The sequence below is a fragment of the Triticum aestivum genome, chromosome 4D (assembly GCF_018294505.1).
Source record: "Triticum aestivum cultivar Chinese Spring chromosome 4D, IWGSC CS RefSeq v2.1, whole genome shotgun sequence".
In the NCBI taxonomy this organism is placed as follows: Eukaryota; Viridiplantae; Streptophyta; class Magnoliopsida; order Poales; family Poaceae; genus Triticum; species Triticum aestivum.
Window position 1 is genome coordinate 337,166,153 of NC_057805.1, and position 17,764 is coordinate 337,183,916.

General features: G+C 40.8%; 2 protein-coding genes and 1 long non-coding RNA gene across 5 annotated transcripts; 1 reads left to right on the forward strand and 2 right to left on the reverse strand.

The window, feature by feature from the left end:
* Nucleotides 1-1,952: 1,952 nt before the first annotated feature.
* On the reverse strand, nt 1,953-12,599 carry LOC123097764 (6-phosphofructo-2-kinase/fructose-2,6-bisphosphatase). The gene is made up of 23 exons (XM_044519586.1): nt 12,077-12,599; nt 11,923-11,986; nt 11,223-11,518; nt 9,944-10,135; nt 8,812-8,955; nt 8,382-8,474; nt 8,054-8,152; nt 7,933-7,962; nt 7,617-7,670; nt 7,131-7,184; nt 6,988-7,065; nt 6,243-6,334; nt 6,106-6,163; nt 5,944-6,018; nt 5,609-5,656; nt 4,511-4,608; nt 3,680-3,755; nt 3,544-3,606; nt 3,357-3,448; nt 2,755-2,823; nt 2,589-2,652; nt 2,435-2,500; nt 1,953-2,352 (listed from the first exon to the last, which is right to left on the reverse strand). The coding sequence occupies exons 1-23, from the start codon at nt 12,221-12,223 to the stop codon at nt 2,251-2,253; spliced, it is 2,154 nt and encodes a 717-aa protein (XP_044375521.1). The 5' UTR covers nt 12,224-12,599; the 3' UTR covers nt 1,953-2,250.
* Nucleotides 12,363-17,542, forward strand: LOC123097766 (uncharacterized). 3 transcript variants are annotated; one of them, XR_006447439.1, is made up of 5 exons: nt 12,395-12,607; nt 13,501-13,581; nt 15,009-15,110; nt 16,962-17,172; nt 17,250-17,542. It is a non-coding gene; the product is annotated as an uncharacterized lncRNA (long non-coding RNA). The 3 variants fall into 3 exon arrangements; XR_006447437.1 differs by lacking the exons at nt 16,962-17,172; nt 17,250-17,542 and having other exon boundaries at nt 15,009-15,604; XR_006447438.1 differs by lacking the exons at nt 13,501-13,581; nt 16,962-17,172; nt 17,250-17,542 and having other exon boundaries at nt 12,363-12,607; nt 15,009-15,604.
* LOC123097765 (protein CHUP1, chloroplastic) lies at nt 13,982-16,627 on the reverse strand. The gene is made up of 5 exons (XM_044519587.1): nt 15,789-16,627; nt 14,923-15,239; nt 14,724-14,835; nt 14,372-14,503; nt 13,982-14,273 (listed from the first exon to the last, which is right to left on the reverse strand). Exons 1-5 carry the CDS (start codon nt 16,407-16,409, stop codon nt 14,199-14,201), a joined length of 1,257 nt encoding a protein of 418 aa, XP_044375522.1. The 5' UTR covers nt 16,410-16,627; the 3' UTR covers nt 13,982-14,198.
* Nucleotides 17,543-17,764: the final 222 nt, after the last annotated feature.

The window sequence follows — 17,764 nt, forward strand, 5'->3', positions numbered from 1 at the left end:
CGCAAGCAACGCGTCGGCCGCCGCCAAGGATGACTTGATTTGGGGGATTTGAGGGAGACGCTAGGAATCGTACGGTGACTTGCCTTTTTCATATTAGTCCTTGGTTGCTATTTCTCCACTGGATACAAACTCGTGAGTGCACAACACATAAGCCTATGGTGACCAAGGAACTAATTAGCTGGTTGCAATTCGTACATGTTCAGCTACCAAACCGCTTGGTGACAAAATATCTGGTGGCAAATGATATAGTATTTCCTTGTAGTGCATTGAACTTTTTCTTCAAAAAAGAGAGTTAAACGTCCGACCTCTGCATTGACAGGTGCACCCAACCCTCAGTTAATCATTGCGAAGTTTACAACCATCCAACAAGTCTAAATGGTAAAAAAAAAAACAAAGGAATTGACTAAAAAAATAAGCAACAGCACAATTCGTGTGGATTGAGAATAGAAACAAAACTCGCATCCATCCCACAAACCGGATGAAAATACGTTGCATACTATGCATCAGCCTGGCATTTATGATAAGCTTGTACAACATATTTTAGCAGCAACTTCTTTACTGATGGGCACAACTATGGTATATATAGAGGGGTAAGATAGCTCCACTCTTATACAAATCACATGTTTCCAGAGTAGATGCAACCTCATAGTGCTCAAATAAAAACAGTCAAACAAAAAACAATAATCCTCTGAAGGTCTGCAACTCTCGTACTTGTGGACGCTCAGTCTAGAATAGCTAAATAATTGCCTCACCTGATGGTCTTGTTTGGCGATGATTAGAAACAGAGAGAGACATTGATGCATATAGGAGCATATCTCTTTGCCTCACCTGCAAAAAATGTTGAGAGCAACTTCAGTGCGTGCAAACCTCGCTGGAAGCAAAAGTTTAGTGCATTTGAATTCTGAACTCTGGACTGAAGAAAGTTGTACATGCAACCAACTGAAACCTGAAGGGTGAACAATCAGTTTGTCAGTTACCATGAGTCATTTACATGCTGATGCTTCTTTTCACTCTGCATAAGGCAATACACGATGGTTTTGTAAAACTTGGTCTGCTGTAGTGCTCATGCAAGTGTAAGCGGTTCAGTTAGAATGGATGTCCGAATATGTGGCCTAGTGTGGTATCTAAAGTTTGGTCAATGTGACCAATTCACAGCGAAATTAATCTTGACAATCACCAAGATTGACTCATTTATATAGGGGATGGAGAAATCCCATCAGACGAACAACATTACTTTAGCTTGCAAGGACAGCCTATGACCGTTTGTACACAGATATCAATCCGCAGGAACGGAGCAAAACAAAAAGGAATCATAAACTAATCTTGCAGATGGAAACAAAGAGTTCACCCACACAAACACGCAAAACAAAAGAGTTGCAGGGATTTGATCATAGGGCCAGGAGGGGTTGCATCTTTGGTGGGGAAAGGAAACCTGAGTGTGGAATGCACCCAGACGTCGCCGGCGAACGAACACAGCCAATCCGCGCGGCAGTTCGTGTACGCACGAACGCACATCGCAGCAAGACAGAAACCCCAGCCACCCGCGTCCAGCTGCCAACGAGGTACGGAGGGAGCTGAGCGCTCGTCCGGCGGCCTCTCGTCGGCACGGAGGGAGCAGCAACGACAACACGCCATCGACTGTGGAGATTCGCCGGATCTTTGGAGTGGCGCCAAGGAAGGGACGGCTCCACCCTGGCAAGGAAGGCCACGCGTACTGGTAAGTAGGCCCGGATAGAAAAACGCCCTCGACCATGGGCTGACCGAGTCAAAATTACTGGCCAAATCCAAAATCTGATACAGTGGGTTGCTCCTAAGCGATTTTGCCCTAGGGAGCTTAGTAGTAGATAGATACATATGATACACGCCGAAATACGCGGCAACACATATAGCCAGTTTATATTTCACAAAGCTGAAATTCAGACTAGGCAGCGTCTCCACGCCCACGCGGTTACTTGGATCGATCCCAAATCCTGGCCGTATAAAGTGAATCTGTGGTGTTACATGTAAATCTTGAATGAACAAGTTGAGCTGAACATGAATGAATCCATCTGGATTGCCCCAAGCGAACCTTTACATCGCCAGCCAAAATTCAAAACTAGGATCATCTATGAGCCAGACTTCACAAACAAATGAAATGTAGTGATACGTTTGGGTATCATCTACATCTACATACTTCAGTAAATAAAAACTATCATCCGAAATTTTATTTGTGCTGTCTGAATTGAGAGGACAGTCTCCATGTGCCATGCCTCAGACCTCTGCAGTTGGGTTCACTGCGTCCATGAGTTTGTATCTCTTCTCTTCAACACCAGTGACGCCCATTTTTATCTCAATGATTGTATGAAGAGGTATCTAGAGGAACAAATGATTTCAGTCATGACGAACAAATGATTTCAGCCAGGATGACACTATAAGATGTTGCACACGTGCTTACTTCAATCTTAGGAACTTCCTCCAGTGGTTTGTCCGCGAAATATGCATATAGTGATCTCAACACAGCCTACAAGAGTTTCTCCCCTCATACATCCATAATACATACTTCGGTAAAAAAAAAGGTTTAGAAAAATGCAAAAGCTGGACACGCTTACCTGGTGAGCTATGACTACCACTGGGGCACGTTGCCTTTCAAGCTCAATTATTACAGGTTCTAATCTGCACACAGAAAATTGTCAAGACTAAGAGAGGCACGGACAAGAATTACACTAGTTGAATCATGTGAAGAGCCTGTAATAGTATTAAGTAACAAGGATTAACCTCTGGATGACATCGAGGTAGGATTCTCCTCTAGGATAACGGTACCTCAGCTTGTCTTTACGACGTGATCTAAACAGACACATACAGGCAAATGAAATCTTCTTCAAGAAAATCAGGAACAGTAAAAACTCAAGACAAGAGATTCACAGGAACAGGACGTGCATACTCCTGGACTGCTGGTTGTATAGGTTGACAGATGCTGTGTCCATATATCATGGTATGTTGTTAACCATTTCACTAAATTTCCCAACTTCATAACAGACTTATGCGCAACATTACAAGCAAAAATATTGTATAGAACAATCCATCCATAATAAGAAGCATGATGCTCGAATCATATTGCATGATTAAAAGAACAATCCGTAGCTTGAAGTTGATCAGATTGTTACTACAAATCACTGAGCCTCTTGAAGTATTAATAATAGGTGCAAGCTTGGTTTACTAGTGTATGTTTCATAATTGTGCAAGCTTGGCATGGTAGGATTTGTTTTACTTGGCGGGATATGGAGTTGCTAAAATTATAGGAGCATCAATCAATATCCTGTGACATGCCTTTGTTTCCAGGGAAGAGAAGAAGCAATGAAATCAGTGAATTTACATACTCATATTCTTCAGGTTTATTTTTCTTTACTTCATCATATGTCATCCCATCACAAACACCAGCATTTATCTCATCAAGAGCACGCCATTGTATCTACAAGAAATGTTGGAAAACCATTTAGTTTTCCCAGCTACAATTAGGGGCAGATAAATTTTGCTGAACTTTGTTAATTATTAATGACAACCTACCTTTGGAAATCCGATGATTGGCTGTGCAGTTAATATTGTCCTCTGGAGTGTGCTAGTCCATATCTGAATCGGATGTTGCACATATATTTAGCAAGTAGGTTTCTTTCTCAACGGTAGTAACAAAAGGCATACTTACGGAGGCGGTTCTCTCAGACTTCAGTCGCTTCTCTACAAAGCTTGCAAGTTTCCTTGAATAAACCTCCCCGACCTCACTGAATACCATTTATTTTCAGTCAGGTGAAGCCAAAGCAAAGGTTTTCAAATATAGCATGCACAGGGGACTGACAAAAAGAAAGATGAAAACTACTGTGCCCAGGCATGTAATGACCAGGTTGTTGATTGGTATATCATTATGCACGTAGTTACTGCTATCCTTCCATCAGGGCATGCTATAATCGCCCTTTCCTTTTCCCTTTCCTCTTTTTCCTTTTCCATTTAATGTAAACAGAGAAGATAATTGTCCGAACCTTGCTATAGACAATAGAGGTTACTGGTATGTAAAATTAGATAATCACATGTCCAGTTTGAATAACCACGCACACTCCGGAGGTGCCATATGGATAGTCTAAGAAAGGCACTCAACTAGAAAGAGCAAAAGCCGTTCAAGAACAAGAAAAAGGCAAAAGAAAACTTAGATTAGCTAGCAAGAAAAGGATTGGTCAACTCAAATTTTATAATTTGGATAAGAAAGGCACTCAACTAGAAAGAGCAAAAGCCGTTCAAGAACAAGAAAAAGGCAAAAGAAAACTTAGATTAGCTAGCAAGAAAAGGATTGGTCAACTCAAATTTTATAATTTGGATCTGTAAATGTTGTCCCCTTAGCGGGCGGATGGTTTTATTGCAAGCACGAAAGACTAATAACCATTTAGAACTTCCGATGTATTGTTCCTTAGTGTAGTACCCAAATGGAACTCAGTATGGCAGCAAAGGCTAAATAACAAGACTGTAGGACAAAGAAATTAAAGACCTCAAAGATGAATCTCCACCGATTCTTCCTCTGACATTATCTAAACTTTCCCCATGCCTAGTTAACAGGATAGGGCGAGGTGTAAGATGACAGTTCACCTGTAACAAAAATAAATGTATCAGTTAACAAAACAAGTAGCATTAGAATCAAAACAGCAGTGTGCCACATAATTGCATCCGCTACTATCAGAAATAAATGGAACGCGCCCAATATAGTACTCCCTCCGTCCCAAAATTCTTAGATTTTTCTAGATACGGATGTATCTAATACTAAAACGTGACTTCATACATCCGTATTTAGACAAATGTAAGACAAGAATTTTGGGATGGAGGGAGTAATAACATAAGCCATAAGCAAGATTTAGGACTGCTGTCAGTATTATGCATTCAATATCAATTTGAAAACTAGGTTAACATGGCAAGCATTGTCCCTATCGACCCTAAAGTGGGGTAGTAATCAATCGCCTGAAAGGTACCCCTACCCCAAATGAAACATGGTCCCATGGAAGTCTCCCTGGATCTTATACAACATCAATTGTAAAGTACTGAGCAGAACAAGGAAAGATATAATTTCAATTTTCAAATATGCAGAGAACAGTGGGTAAAATTAGAGAGACCCAAGATAGATGCTTGTATCATTGAATCACTAAACGAAACTCATATTGCAATTTGATCTAACATTGGATGAATTGGAAATTACTCCCTCCGTCCGGGTTTATTGGGCCCTTGAGCCATCGATGGCTGTTCGTGTTTATAAGGCCCGCTGCACTAACTACTCGCTTTTTCCCAAGAATCGCTCTCTTCTTTTGCGTTGCTGCATTGGAGCTGGCGCATGGACTTGGCTGACTGGCCATGCATGCAGGATGCATGTGCCCACCGGCCACTGCATGCGCCTGGTTTGTTACTAGGCCTATTTAATAGGGTGGTTATGAAGTAAATTAAGGAGATTTATTTTCTCTGTGTGCATCTTCTTGGTCTTAGCAATTGGCTCATGGGCATAATAAACCCGGACGGAGGGAGTATAATCATAATGAACTTCAAAGCCATCAGTTAATCTTAAGGTGTGATAAGAAAAGGTTCAGATATTTTGGATATATACCAAGAAGAAGACAATCCGTCCAGGCAAGTAACCACTTATATTGTTGATCTGCATGAAAAAGTAACAGACAGATTAGGATCTTTGAAACTAGTTGCAAAGATTGCAAGTTAATAATATCGTCTTCACCACAGCAGTATATATTTGCATCTAGTCCACATATTTGGTTTTGTATAGCAAACACGAAGAGAACCAACTCTTAGATTGTATAGTTAATAAGTGTACAGTTATCACAAAATAGAAAGAAACGTCAAATTTCAAACAATGTCCACAATAGGATCAAACCGGATGAACTTTTGCTCTATTTAACATATCTCAGATTGACTGCTCATACATACCTGCAATTGGCCCCCGTTCCCACTAACCATATCGATCATTTTTATGTATGACCCTTCATCTACTGGTTCATACACCTGCAGAAATTTCAAATTATTTGGGTATAGCTATTCCAAATTCCACGCACAATTTTCCCCAAATAACACAATTCAGCAGCTATGGACCTTTTCATAATATGCCAGTCGCTCTTTGAAATCTCGCACACCCGCTTCAAAATCCGTTCTGTAATACAAACAACATCAATGACACAAGAAATGCATTGGTATGATGTTGACAAGTGAGTAGGCAAGATGTTTCTCACTGCTCCGCATAATCAGGACTTTGTTGAACTTTCAGGCGAATATTTCTCTCAAGAACATCCTGATCATTACATATTGTTTCCACAAAGATGATCTAGAAAGTAGAACAAATGGCCAATATTAAAGAGCAGATAATTAGGTCACAAACTGTACAGTAACTCGGCATATTTAACATGTGTTGTGGCGCATTTGGTCTACATGGTGTTTTATGTGACTCAAATCAGAATATGAAGGGCAATGTTAATGTGCAAAACAATGTCAAAGTGAGTGGTATTTTATTAAACATGTCACTTGGACCTAGCATTTGGTGCAACTCAGCTCAAAATAGCTGGTGTGACGTCAATTTATTCTGTAAAATAGTGATTATTCTAGTCTTCCAGATAATAATTGTAATTACTAGGATATGTGTAAGAACTTTTGAGTAAATTTTGTTACTTGCTCCTGATTAAATTTTAGAGATCATGCTTTTAGAAATTTGTCCTTCAGAATGTGAATGCATTCACTAAGCGTGCACACACACCAATTACTTAGGCCAACACAAACAGAAATGTTCACATGGAACAGTATTTGCCTCTGGAATTTATCTGGAACATATACCCATGATAAATGGTTTCAGGTGTTATTTTTAGAAATGCAGGGGAAGTGGCCAGTTACACTGAAAAGTGTAGGAGTGACAAGTATCACCGATGGATCCAAATGGTTCCAACTGAGAAGACACTCAAGAGCTACCGCCGATTTAATTTGTACCTTACATTTTCCTTCAGCCATTTTCATCAGCATGTTCCTTCGACTTCTTGTGCTGTTTGTGGCATCACAAATACCAACCTGCAGACCAGCAGAAATAATCAGTTGTTAAAAAAAGAGAATAAGACAAGAAAAAATTGCCTTACCTGGCCACCTTCCTCCATCCATGATAGCATATCTTCCATTGCTAATGCTGCCACCTAAAATATGCATAAAATAGTTTAGCATAAAATGCAAGAAATATGTGTTTCATGGAAAGCATATAGGTTTGTTACTTTGTTATGTATGAAAATGCATGCAAACTAGATTCGCAGAAAGTAAAATATTCCCTTAAGAAAACATTTTTGGGTCTGATAACCAACATTAACATATATAGAAGGAATTTGAGCTCTAGATTATCCACTTGGAAGCGGTATTACCTATTTCATCATGAACATACTTTCATAATTGTAACAGCATACTGGACACAAGTTAGTAGTCAAAATAGTGCACTAGACCATGTCATTATCAAAAATAACACACATTTGGAATTAGAGGGAGTAGCATTGCCCATGCTCTAGATTCAACATAAATACTTACAATTTCCCTGTTACTTTTGACTTTCAACATAGTGATAGTAGCAATGCACCAACCTCATTACGTGCCTCCACACCCTCCTTGTTGTCTCCACGAAAGAAATCAGCAGTCTGCGCAAAAGAAAATGATGCAATTAGAGAACTCTTCCTTAACAAAACTCATAAATAGGATCACAACTTCAAAGTCCATTCAGATTCAAAATACTTCATGAGTGAATAAAATCCCATGCGGGACTCAACGGAAATGGAAATTACAAGTTCGTCATTTCCCATGAAAACCACCAGAAAATTAGCCAGTTGTCAGTAGCACCTGAGCATTGTTAAAATACTCCAATGCTAGTAACAGTGATTAGGCACATAAAAATGCAAGTACCTGATTAGTGCCATGCTTGAGCCGCCGGTACTACATTTGAAACATCAGAAAATACACAGGGTTAGTGATTACCATAAATATGTGCAGTTATCTGCAAAACTAGCTTAAGCAAAATGTTCACCTTTCCAACATTGAAGTGTTTTGTTTCATGACCTAACCATCGGAGATATCTTGTAAGCTTAGCTGCTGTAAAGGTCTTACCACGAGCTGGCAGCCCAACCTACAATGTCAGCACATGATTACAGAAGGACAGACAAGGTAGTTGAAACAACAGAAAATGCTTCAAGGAGTTCAGAGGAATGAGTATAACCATATTTAACTATATTCATATCTTATCAACCATAAATATATAACTGAGCGATTATCAACACAAAGAAAACCCTGAGGTAGTGCTGCACATTCTTTGTTGTTAAAATATTTGTTGAATACATAAGTGGCATGAAAATTACCAGCACAATGACCAACTTGCGGTCCTCTTTTGGTCCGTACATCTGATCAGCTACAGCTGCTGCTGCAACAGCTCCTTCTGCTGCTGGCATACCCTGATAGCCAAAGCTGAAAGAACTTCAGATGACAGATTTGAAAACATGTATTTTTGACAGATTCAGAAACTTCATAGTACAGGACTTATCATAGGGGATGAATTTTTATTTTTAAAGAATAAACCAAAGGGTGAAGTTCCTATGTGATATATGATAGCTTGAAACAAATAAACTGATGAGTTTATACATCATAAATATTTCTACACAGTTACTGTAGTTTAAGACTCGAGAGAACTAAGTCCTGCATGAATTGCAATAACGAAGAAGTTATGGAAGTTTCAATGAGTTAAAGCTCAATGCCTATTTAGCACATATCAAATAGCTCAACAATACATACCAACTTTGTTTCAGAATCCTGCTTGATGTTGCTCGTTGAAACGGTTTCGTTTGTTGGTCTAGCAAACCTTGGTGAACCAACACCTCTATCTACAAAGACTGCCTTTTGTTCTTCCTGTGACGGAGTATGTCTTCCATCTACATCCTGAGGCATAAGTTATAAATCATTCCTAGTGTTGATATTAACAGGAGCTCCTCTATCCAAATGTAGGAACATGTAGACATATATATTTCAAAAAGTTTGTTCTAATCTGAATGGGATGTGTTCTTCTCCTTTAGCTGTTGACCAAATGACAATGATAACAGCCACATAAACAGTGGTATATGCAACAGGGGTTCAGCCAAGGCGGCTTTGTGGAAGCAGCTATGGCCTGAAGTCTGGAACAAACCCAGGCATGCCCCCTGAGCGTCGGCTTTGGGAAACCTGACAAATGCATGTTTAGTTCTCCTATACTATCCTAGTCTTATTAGCACTAGTTACATTTTAATCCTCCCATCAGGCCTAAATCAGAAATATATATATTTAATGATAAACAAAAGCTTCTTCAGTTGCTACAGAAAATAATTGCAATGTTTCAGTTCATAGACATAGAAAGCGAACCAACTGTATGGTACATGTGCATATTAAACGAGTTTCAGTCTCTAACACATACAGATAAGTCCATCCATAAGATGAACATCCATTATCTGTTGACTTACATAACGCAGAAACTTTTGATAAGGCATAAGTTCAAACAAGTAAAGAAAATTTGGTAGATCCATGACCACAAGAAAAAACTCCAAGCACGTCATTCGTAACGAGTCACATTTCGTAACATATATAACATAATAACAGAAACTTTTCCTGGCTCATAATCTCATTTCACTTAAATCAATTCAACCTCTCCTTTCTTTACTGAATGAACAAAAGACATAGGAGAAAGTAGCTCATTTGTTTGGATATCTAAAGAACGAACAGATGACACTATTGAACAAAGTGGCTTCTATTAAAGCTGCCCAAATTTGCACATAGTTTACTAAAAAGGGCAGCAACTACCATTCTATAATGGATTGTATAAATGAATAAATGTCGACGCTACATGATTTAAAGCTAACAGTCAATTCTGAATAGAGCAGAGAAAACTAAGTCATACCTTCTTTGTGTTAGCATAATGATTCAGGGGTGCGTCACCTTTGATCAAATTGTTTGGTGAGATACCGGTGTCCAATAAAGAGCGGGGATTCTCAGTCAAGTTAGCTGCATAAACAACACCTGAGCCCATGTTGGGTGTTGTTGGTACTACATACTTCTCTAAATCAAGCTCCAAACCAGAAGCGAAGTCATTCTGCTTGAAGGAAAAAGACAAAATTGGCAGAACAGAAAAGGAAGCACCACCTATAGTGCAATAGAAACACAGGCAACAGCTTTGTGGGAAGAACTTTTTTTTAAGTACACAGTAACAAACACTGCTCCTGCTTTCGGAAAGACCCTTGAACCTACTTCTTTACACTAATATATTTTGCCAAATCTGGGTGTCACACTTCGCATAAAGACAGCTTTGGACATGAGTGGGGCTGTCTAAATTAGTTAGGGCAACTAACTTTTAGGTCACATAAGTACCTTATGTTAAATGCAATTTGGTCTTTTCCCGCAGTCCTACACTGGGACGTTTTTTACCATTTGATTTTCTGCTTGGTTTGATATATTTTAAATGCTTGCAGTTCTCCTAAAGGTAAAATCTGTCACCATTCTGGGGTTTTAAAGGCATTACTCCAATACTTCCACTGGCCACAACTTCTTGTGACCATTGGAAGCATGCCACTGAACTTTTTGACATTTGACCACTAGAGTAAAACGGCAACTCATTGTGAAATACTTCCATAATATTACGAACTTTAAATATTTGTGACGGAAACTAATGGCCAAGCATCTCAAACACCATGATGACCGGAGAGAGTAGGTTACATTCACAAGAACACAAGAGCTGAAACATCAAAGTAATATGTAAGATGTACTGTCAGTCATGGTTCTGAAATCTGCTGGGTACTTGGTCAGTTTCACACCCTCTTGAGTGAATACATCACTTCATTACACCAATTAATAGCAGGGAAATGGGAACGTGTTGAAACAAGTGGGTTTTGCTAGGAACCAGACATGAGGTCCAGGTCCACAACCGAGTGGCAAGCTGCCTCAAACAGTCAACCTATCACATAGCACCCTCTAAGGTATCGGACTGTTAACAACAAAGCATTGGCTGGAAACTAGATGCTACAAACAGTCAAACACTACTTTAAAAGAAACCAGGTTTTTGCAAAATAAGCATATATACTATCCATTAAAAGATTATTGGAGGGTTAGGTTTACAATTTCCTAATTACATTCGGCAGCACCATAATACAGAAGTAAGATAAAGCATATAAAAGAATTCAAACCTCGTCCCTGGCTTCAGTCTCAGTGTTCATAACGACATCATAGGTCCCTCGCACCCTTGAAGGCTGAAGATTCTCCTGATGAGCCTTCCAGCTTGCGGCTAGGTCAAATGGGGACAACATCTCTGTCTCAACCCAAACCTTACACTCAAGTGAATCTTTCTCAGTGAGTTTAAAGACTGCATCCGTCATTTCCACTTGATTGCTCCCGCAACCTAGCGGTCGGTTCGGTCCCTCCTCAACAATGCACTCTGAGCTATCGGCTTTTGGCTTCAATAGTAACTTGAAATCCAGTGTTTCTAACAAAACATAACAAATAAAGGGCATAAAACTAGTCAGGATGCTCAAAAAACTGAAGAGAATCTAACTCCATGCGTATGTAGTAAGTAAACAACTCAGTTAACCAGAGCATAGCAAATGATCAGCTGAAGAATCACTTTATTTCATTTCGAAGGCCCAACTTCATGTACTACATTGTTATACTCAGCAATGACAAATCACTAGTTCATGACAAAATATGTACACACATTAAACAGACAGGAGACAGCCCCAATAAACAATTAAAGCCCAAGCCAACAACTCAAACCAGAGCATCCCAGCAGCATGACACAGCAAGATAGCTCATCATAGCGCAAATCTCCTCAGAAGGGATCTCAAACCCACATGGAGTTGTCGAACAGCATGATAAAATGAACCAACTCACCGTGTCGAGAAGGGAGGACGCAGCTGAGCTCCCAAATGGCGGCCGCCGCCCGCTCCATCGGCAGCTGCGAACACCACCAGGAAAAAAAAAAATTCGATCAATCTCCGCACGGGAAACACACTCGCGAACAAGAGGGGATGGATGCGACACTTACGGCTTTGGAAGGGTCCCACGAGCCAGCGGCGGGGTGGGAGCCGAAGAGGTGAGGGGCGAGGTCGAGCGCCGCCAGGCGGGGGCTCTCCAACTTCACCGAGACATACTGATGGTCCGATGGTCCGCCGGAGCTCGCCGCCGTCGCCATCGCCGGGGAGGCCAGAAGGGGGACTTGGAAGGTGCCGGAAGGAAGAAAAGCGAGCGCGTCGGTATCGTCTTTTCGTGCTACTGTCAAGTGGGGCCACGAGGGGAGGTGCGATGGTGGTAGATCCCTTCGTAATCCGCAACAGCAGGTGGGGCCGGAAACGTACCTGGCCCACCAGCCAGCCTAAGAATGTCCGATGGCAACAGCGCTACCGCCGGCCGGCGACGGCGGACGAAGCGTCTCAGCGCGGAGAAAGGGGGCGAGCAGCCTAGAGAGAGGGAGAGAGATACGCGGGAAGTAGGCGGTGCGGCGGGGAGACGCCGTCATATGGAACGGCCCGCCGCCGCCGGTTGTTTCCGCCGCACCAGCAAGGGCTACACGATCCAGGTATTTTTGGGGGGTGCCTGATTCCTTCCTTTCCCGTCTGTGTGATGCTCTTGTAGATTTTGCAGCAGCCTGCCAGCTCCATGCATTCGTGCTTGGCTTGCTCGCGCATCTCTGTTTGGGTAGTTGAGTAATCTCGCAAATTCTTTCCACCATTGGTGGATTGTGCAAAATATTTTGGCTTATGGTGCTTAGGTGGTTTTTCTTTTTGAGGGTTATATATAGGTGGTATTCTTATTGCTTACGGACAATATTAGCTGCTAAAGAAGTAAATGACGTTGTTGATTCAACATACACTTGAACACATTTTGAGCGAAACAATGCAGCAGTTAACAGCAGAATCTGAAATGGTAGGCGCCGTAGAGCGAAGTTGATTGGTGCCTGTGTTTTTTTTTTCTTTTTTTGACAGCAACCTTGTAGATTTCCTCTGGTTTGTGGATCTTTGGCACCGGGAACACTTGCACATTTTGCCAAACCGCATGATCCTGCTGCCTTCGATCCAAAACACGATTTGAGAATATAGTACTTCTTAAGATTTTCTGTAGCTTATTGTTAGACCATCCGCGTCACATTTATGCTTAATCTGAAGCCAAAGGAGAGGTGTGGTTTGGCAGTTATTACTTAATGGGAAGCATTTACAGCCAATTTGCTCTTGAGCAAACCTCAGACAAATTCTAACAATAAAAAACCTTGTGTGCACTAACAGTTGTGGATCTTACTCTTTATGAATTTTAGGGCACATACTGTCGTCCTATCTGTATAGTAGGATTATACTGTCGTCCTATCTGTATAATAGGATTATACTGCCGTCCTCTGTATAATAGGGCTATCCAGCATTGGTGGATTGTGGGAAATGTCGGACTTATGGTGCTTAGGTGGTATTTTTATTGCTACAGACAATTAGAGCTCCTGAGAAGTAGAGGATGTTGTTGATTCAACGTGCACTTGAACACCCTCTAACAGCGGAATCTGAAAAGGTAAGCGCCCTAGGTAAAAGTGGACTTGTCTGCTTTTTTTATGGGTAAACTGGATGTATCTGATACTCTTGTCAGTTGTCGCATAAATGCTGTGCAGGTTTGAATACTTGGAGCACTCATCTAGTTTTTTGAGCATTTACAGCCAATTTGCTCTTTAGCAAACCTCAGACAAATTCTAACAAGAAAAAATCGTATTCAGTGTGCCCTAACAAATGTGAACCTCACTCCTTAGGAATGAAGGGCACATACTGTCGTCCTGTCTGTATCCGTAAATTATGCCATTTCCAGATTCTTACTTCATACTTCATGGTACGACCACCTAAGAATCAAAGGGTTGGCTCTTGTTTTCTTTTATTTACAAGCCTCTAATGAAATTTTAGAATGTTCCCAAAAGGTGTACTTAAATTAAGAGTTGTGAGTGGATGTACTTAGAATTCTCAGGCTTCAAATTGCATCCCAGAGGTCCGCATCTTAGATGCAAAATAATAAGTTAAGAAAATTGTTCATGGAATTATCCTGGAGACTAGTGGAGTCGACCTGGAGCCAACCTCGGCAAAACTTAATTATGTCCGTTGCATCCGATGATGCTTATTTGAACCCATATATGATCCATCAGATCACTCTGACTTGCTTGCGTACGTCTTGAGTTCTTGGAACGCTTTCCGGCAACCTTCATCAAAGCCACCCGCGAGCTGCAAATTTGGTTTGTTGCAGTTACCTTGGTTAGTTAGTTTGTAGGTAGCAACTCATAATGCCATCCAAAAGTAATTCATGATTGTGGTAGAATTACCTGATGTATTCGGAAGGCAAAGCGGACACCTTGCAGGAGCAGTTCCTCATCATTTACAAATGGATCTGACTTCAGTGCATTCATAATGCGGTTCATGTATTCTTTTGCAAGCTTCAATGAAGCGGCCTTTAGCTGTTAAGGCAGCAAGAGGATACTTCATATATTATATGTCTATTAGACATGAATTTATAGCTAAAAGGGTAGTGAGATTATTCCAATTTGTACCACATAACTCATAAGTTGGTTTGGAGTTGAAGACGAGTTTGTAAAATGCACTTAACTATCTCTTCTCTACTATATCAAACTGATGAAAAAGATGGATATTAGAAGTTTGGGAGTACATGGTACATACTTGGCTTATGATTCCAGAATCAAGCATCCAATCCCATGGGATCATGAGATCCTTGTATCTTCCACTTGCACTGTCCCTTATTTTTTCAGTATTGTGAATACCTTGTTCAATTCTACAAGGGGAAGTATGAATCATGTCATATTGTTGAAAGTTTGACAATGCAACAGCCTTACTAAATGCATGCAGTTCGTCTACTCACTTATCCTGTAGAGCTTGCATGCGCTTCAAAGCCATAGGTGTAGCCACTCTCCTGTCGTCGTGAAATGATGATGCTTCTGCTTCCAGGTTCTTCAGATCCCGGTAGGTGAATGCTGCTTCTCTCATGGCATCTGCTTTCTTCTCAGGCCAGTTAGGGAAGTGCTTGAGCACTGCCCGTTCGTCTATCAGGTATGATAGTTCCCCATCTAGCCACTTCACAAACTCTTCAACATCGGCTATTTCCTTGTATGCTGCATTCTGAACTTCCCTTGCCAGGAAGCTAATGAATTCACCCTGATTTTCTACATCTGATTTAATCTGTTGGAACACAATCATAAGGGAATTTTTTTGGATTGGTGAGGGAATTATTGATCTGTACAGAATAATAGGGAGAAAACATGGCTCGGATGTACATTAAAAGATTATTCGTACTATAAAAAAAAAGAGTTATATAACATTATCAACTGCAGGAGGGAAACAGAAAAATCAGAAGAACATGTCGCATGCTCTTAAACTAACACATGGCATTGCTTTTTGATGCATAAAGAAAAGATATACTATATTGTGGTGTATTCGTAAGGTTTTAAAGATGAGTGGAAAATTTACACAATAAAAAGTTACTATTTATGAAATGGGAGAGATGTTTAAAGAATAGTCTATCTGTTGAGATATTGTCTTTAATACAACAACGAACTGGTAACTGTCATGCGGGAGGAAATATTGTGCAATTGACATAGTACTCATACTCTTGTTGCTTATGTTGGTTCAAAAAGAAAAGAAAAATTGAACTAAGAAAGGAATTGGCAGCTAAGTAAACTATATATCATATGCACATCTAAAATTAGATAGAAAATCATATGTACTTACAGCTATAACATAAGCTGATCTGTTCTCTATCTCCCCGATCATGTCTCGGCTGTTAGTAGCTACTGGAATTCCCACAGATCCAGACTTCGCATCGCTTTTGCCTTCTCTTCTTACTAACAACCGGTACAACTCAACTACCTCTGGCACCCTTTGGACTCCCTTGGTGCTCTTCAGTAATTTGGAAGGTAGGGGAGGTGGCGGTGGAGGAGGAGGACCCATGGATCCTTCCTTTTTTGCCTTGATGATCGGTTGGATGCACGTCGGACTTGGTGGTGGATTTGGAACCCTTGGTGCTCTTGATTTCACTGACGGTGTCCTAGAAAATTGCTGCCTGTTGTAACATGCCGAGCTGTTGAGATCCATGGCTTCCTTCACATCATCATTGTTGTGAACAAACTGTTTTTCCTTGAAGTAGTTGTTGCTGGTGGCAGAATTCTCCGGCTTCTTCCAGATTATCTTTCTATCAGTATCCTGCCCTTCAAGTGAGGAGACTTGGCCTTTTAGACGGCTGACTTGATGCTTCAGTTGCTTGTTCTCCTCTTCCAGAGTGTGGTTCCTCTCGATCAGGCCATGGAGCTTGCTTCTCAGAAGTGCAACACATGCATCACCCTCCCTCATCATCTCTTCTTTGCCAGAGGAGATGATCTCTCTGTATGGTTGTACTGATTCCTCACGTATAATCTATATTTGTCTCCTACTTCATCACTCATATAATTCTGTGGAGCACTAAAGGAGATGTAAGTGAGCTTCTGTACAATTCTGTTGTGTCTAGCCAAGAGGAACTTACATATGTGCAGGGAAGAACTGGTGGAACATAAAGTTAGGTAGGATAGGTGCTGCTGCTAGGCTAATTACTTGTCCTTCAAGTGATTGCTATGCAGTACCTATCTTCTTTGTGTAACTTCACTCAAGAAATTCAGTCGTACAAGCTTACGTGTTTCTCTTTTCCTTTTGTGTACGACTATTTTCCAATTCTATCATACATTAATTTACCGCCGTCTATGTTCAGTTCACTTGGCTGGTATATTTTTTAGATTTACCTTGAGCTGTCGGTGTGCTATTTTACACCAACCAAGAGGTAAAGGTTTTTTATCACTCTTCTTTCTCTGAAAAATATGTCATTTTCCTTCATGCTTGGTTTCTTCTGATTGCGCTTTTGTCCTTTTTGTGAAGTTGTGACAGCAAAAGCCTGAATACAAGCTTTCTTCTGCCTCAAGCTGTGTAAAAGGAACTCAGATGGAACTCCTTTACCAGCCCTGGACACCTTTGGCTAATAAGACCAAGTGAATATTTTGAAAAGTAGAGGGACAAGAAGAAACAAAATAAAGCTGAGCAAAAGAAGGGGAAAGCAGATCTGAATGTGTTTATCTTTCAAAATACACAGGTATTGTTACTCTCCTTGGAACTGTAGCTCCTACTGTAACAATCCTATTCCTCACCCATGTGTTTTGATTGCTGAAGGTTTCTGGTGAAGCCTTTCCTACCTGTATCTGAACAGCATTGGGCATCTGTTTATGTCACCAAATATAGGCAGTAGCAGAACCCCGAAAACAACATATAGTAGGTTTAGAAAAAGGAGTCCCTACGAAGGAAGATTCTGGCAATGTTATAAAGGAAATGTAGAAATAAACTGTTACAGGATGACAGCAGATTAAGCTGGCATCAAAGGTTACTCTGTGTACTCTGAGATACAGGTACCATTGTAAAGTCCCTGATCCGTAGGGAACTGAGGCCATGTTTAAGGAGTTCATTGATTTCGCTGCGTCAGTTTCCATGCTCGGATTGGGTGTGATTTGTGTAGAATGCGATCTCAGTACCTGGTTGGTGGAAGTACTACATACATATATGCAGTGCGGTGCATCAACTGTGAAGATGCTTTGCATGGACCCCCTGTGACTGCATGTACCATTACGCCTAATGATGTACCAACAATTGCACTCATAAATGTAAGGAGTGTCTGGGACTGAGTAGTGATT